General features: G+C 34.4%; 1 protein-coding gene across 2 annotated transcripts in view; it reads left to right on the top strand.

Annotated features, from left to right (window-relative positions):
* abca3b (ATP-binding cassette, sub-family A (ABC1), member 3b) overlaps positions 1 to 3,518 on the top strand; it is a 66,444-nt gene that overhangs the window by 2,955 nt on the left and 59,971 nt on the right. For both annotated transcript variants that reach the window (XM_016495726.1, XM_016495725.1), the window contains exon 2: positions 531 to 609. In XM_016495726.1, the coding sequence (XP_016351212.1) occupies positions 556 to 609 (54 nt within the window). In that variant the 5' untranslated portion in view covers positions 531 to 555. The remainder of the gene's footprint in view (positions 1 to 530; positions 610 to 3,518) is intronic.

The following is a 3,518-nucleotide window of genomic DNA, read 5'->3' as shown; positions in this document are numbered from 1 at the left end:
TTAGATTTATCCAATAAAGCCTTATTTATATTGAAAAGAGAAGTATCTTGTGTTTTGTGCTTACAAGTTAATGTCTTAAACTGCCGATCTTGTTACTGTGCTAATTAATAGTGTTTTCACTATATTTTGGATATTAATATCCATTGCAGAATTGATGTTGTGCGGCTCGTTCAATGAATCGCTGGCCGTCTCAGTGATCAGCCGTAAAACAGTGATTCTGTCCAAATTCCCTTTAAAATCTTAAATGATTCCCTTTGAGCTAAATTGACCTGTTTCCCTTACACTAGGTTACTTTCAGTAGTCTGATCACATTGTGCAATCAGAAGTGAAATAAATATTTGAACTTCTTGTTTCTTATGGGAAGCATGAGTCTTATAGTTGCTCTCGGTCGTCTCGGGACGGAGTTGCGAAACGCTCTTGTTTACAAACTGAGAATCGATGTGAAATTCCTGGAGTAGCTCTGATAAGTTTCTCTCATGTTTCTCTAAAGAGTCGTGTCGTGACCTGACGTTTGCTTTCTTTTCGTCCAGGTCGTGAAGCGTTGTGAATCTGAAAATGGCTGTGTGGCAGCAGTTTGGATTGCTTCTGTGGAAGAACTATATTCAGCAAGTGAGTATTTGTCTTATATTTGCAATCTATTTTTCTTTTTGCTGGATGTTAGATTTCAGGATAGATGGTTGTTGATGGTATAAAGCTCAGTTTTGTCATGATTCTAGACAAACATCCTAATATAATAATATAATAATTTTAGGGCACTGATAAGCAGTAGCATTCAACAGTTTGGGGTCAGTAAGATTCTTTGGAAAGAAAGAAATACTTTAATGCAAGGATGTATTAAAATTATAAAGAAATGTATAATGTTATAAATTATTTATATTTTAAATAAATGCTGTACTTTTAAACTTTCTAGTCATCAAAAAATCTTGAAAAAAATGTATCACAGTTTCCACGAAAATATTTAGCAGCGCAACTGTTTTCAACATTGATAATGATAAAAAATGTTTCTTGAGCAGCAAATCAGTATATTAGTATGATTTCTGAAGGATCATGTGACACTGAAGACTGGAGTAATGATGCTGAAAATTCAGCTTTGATCACAGAAATAAATTACATTTTAACATATATTAAAATAAAAAACAGCTATTTTAAATTGTAAAATTATTTAATATTATTACTGTTTTTAACCGTATTTTTGGTTAAATAAATGCAGCCTTAGTGAGCAGAAGAGACTTCTTTCAGAAGCATCAAAAATATCTTACACACTCCAAACTTTTGACCAGTAGTATATATAATATTTAGGCCTTTTCACACTACAGTTACAGGGTTTTCGCAGGTGTTAGAAAGACTTTATTTGCCCTTCCACCAATTAACGCCTTAAAATCAGAGCAGAAAGTCTTAAGTTCATAAAGTTATCGCATCAAATACTGCATGCACTGCAAAAAATCAGTATCTTCCTCATTATTTTTGTCCTTAAAGGGGTCATATGATGCTATTTTAAAGATCATTATTTAGTGTATAGCTAACATTACAGAGCTGTGGCCTAGTATCATGACTATAAAATCTTCAGTTGTACCACAAACAATTAATTTCAATGTTAATTAAATTTTACTTTTTATTATTTTATTTTAATATAAATAAAATTACAAATGTTTCATTGTAACAGTCTAAATGACTGAAATTAATTCATAAAAATGCAGCAAACACGTCATTGTAAAATCAGCAATTCCACCACCACAATCACTCTCCTGTGATGTGACCCTGTTCCCCTCACACACACACAGACGACGTGTTACTCTGCGCAAAATTCCGCATTTGACCAGTCAATGGCAAATACTTAAACTAATAACAAAACATACTTACAGTCGCTGATTCAGAAGCACCAGATTGTCATAGCAAAGTCCGAATTTACCCTTTTTTTTTTTTTTTTAGAAATAGCCTTTATGCACCAAGAGCTTGTAACACTCCAAAGAGAAAGGAAAAATTGAAATCGCATCATATGACCCCTTTAAATCAAGGAACATTTAATTGAGATTATAAAGTCTGTATTTTAAACAGTTTTTTTTTTTTTCCAGAAAACAAGGCGTCTTATCTCATGTCATCTTGCGGCTCAAATAAATGTATCTTGTTTTAAGAATCTTGCACTGGAGAACATTTTTGACTTATTGTGTTCCCTTGAATTTATTCCTTATGTTTTCTTTACTTGGTCTCAAAAAGGTCTTAAATGTATCTTCATAAAACCTGCAAAAATATTGAGTTAACCTTGGGTTATAAAGCCCACAAATTATGCCACCAAAGGTGTAGTGTGTGGAAAAAATGCAGTGCTGATTCAGGCAACCACAATCTAGCCTCATTAAACATTCATGTATTGTGCTGTCATAAACTTCCACAATATGTTAAAATCCAGTATTTTTAGCACGTCTTAAAATAATTAAGACAACCACAGCATGTTTTGTTCATCAACTTAATGTTAATTAACCTTGTAAGTATGCAGATAAGAATGTGAATTACAAACGCAATGTGAAATCTCAACTACCTCAGATGAGTCATTTAGGGCAAAGTATGAACGTTGTGAAAATGGAACAAGATAATCCAAAATTATGATCAAAAATGACTTTTTAAAGTGTGAAGAGCCCGTTAGAGTGCATTTGGTGTGAAAATTGTCAGTGTAAATCTATAAACATCAAATATTTTAGTTAAAGAAACCTGATATTTTAGTTGAAATGTTATAAATCTTGCCTTCGAACAGCAAGACGCAGAATCAAATCTCTTTTACCATCTTAAAGAAACAAGGAAATGTGTCAACTAGTTTGTGGCGGATAAAAATGCACAAGCAAAACAAAGGCGTGGAGTTGAATTTAATCATTACCTCATTCACCTTACTTGCTATAATAATTTAACTCGGCTGTATTGATATGTTCCTTCTCGTATTTAGATTAGATTTGAGACTCTCTTTCATAAACGCAAGACAACAGACGCTCTGTTCAACGCCGATGCATCGCTTTGGGCGTGTTTGCCTGCCTTTTTGTCTCTTGTTATGTCAGACCTTTGCTCCGCACACTTGTCGTCTTGTGTGCGATGGTGTGCAGCTGAAGTCTATCACAAGTGAACTTTCTAAACAGTCAATCGAACTGGATCAAAGTGCTGTGGGAAGCGTACCAATTCCCTCCTGATAGAGGGCTGTTTGCACACCTACTGGGCTCCAGCTGTTGCTAGGAAACCCAAGCCAAGCCGAGGCGTTAACACTGGGCCGTTCATGCCTCATTATGGCATACAGTGCTGCCTTTCTGACCCAGATCAGAGGTCTAAAGTTCTCCATCGATCGAGATCAAGCCCCAGGTGCTGTGTGGGATCCTGCTCACTAACACATTGGCTTATTGACACTAGATCTGCGACATGAATGTGACTAATTCACCTGTTAACACAAGCTTGCACATGGAAGCTGATAAAAACCATTTCCATTTTATATATATATATATATATATATATATATATATATATATATATAAACAATTACATTT

The sequence above is a fragment of the Sinocyclocheilus anshuiensis genome, unplaced genomic scaffold (assembly GCF_001515605.1).
Source record: "Sinocyclocheilus anshuiensis isolate Anshui unplaced genomic scaffold, SAMN03320099.WGS_v1.1 scaffold1075, whole genome shotgun sequence".
Classification (NCBI taxonomy): Eukaryota; Metazoa; Chordata; class Actinopteri; order Cypriniformes; family Cyprinidae; genus Sinocyclocheilus; species Sinocyclocheilus anshuiensis.
The sequence above is the reverse complement of the archived record's forward strand: the minus strand, read 5'-3'. Positions and strand labels throughout refer to the sequence as shown.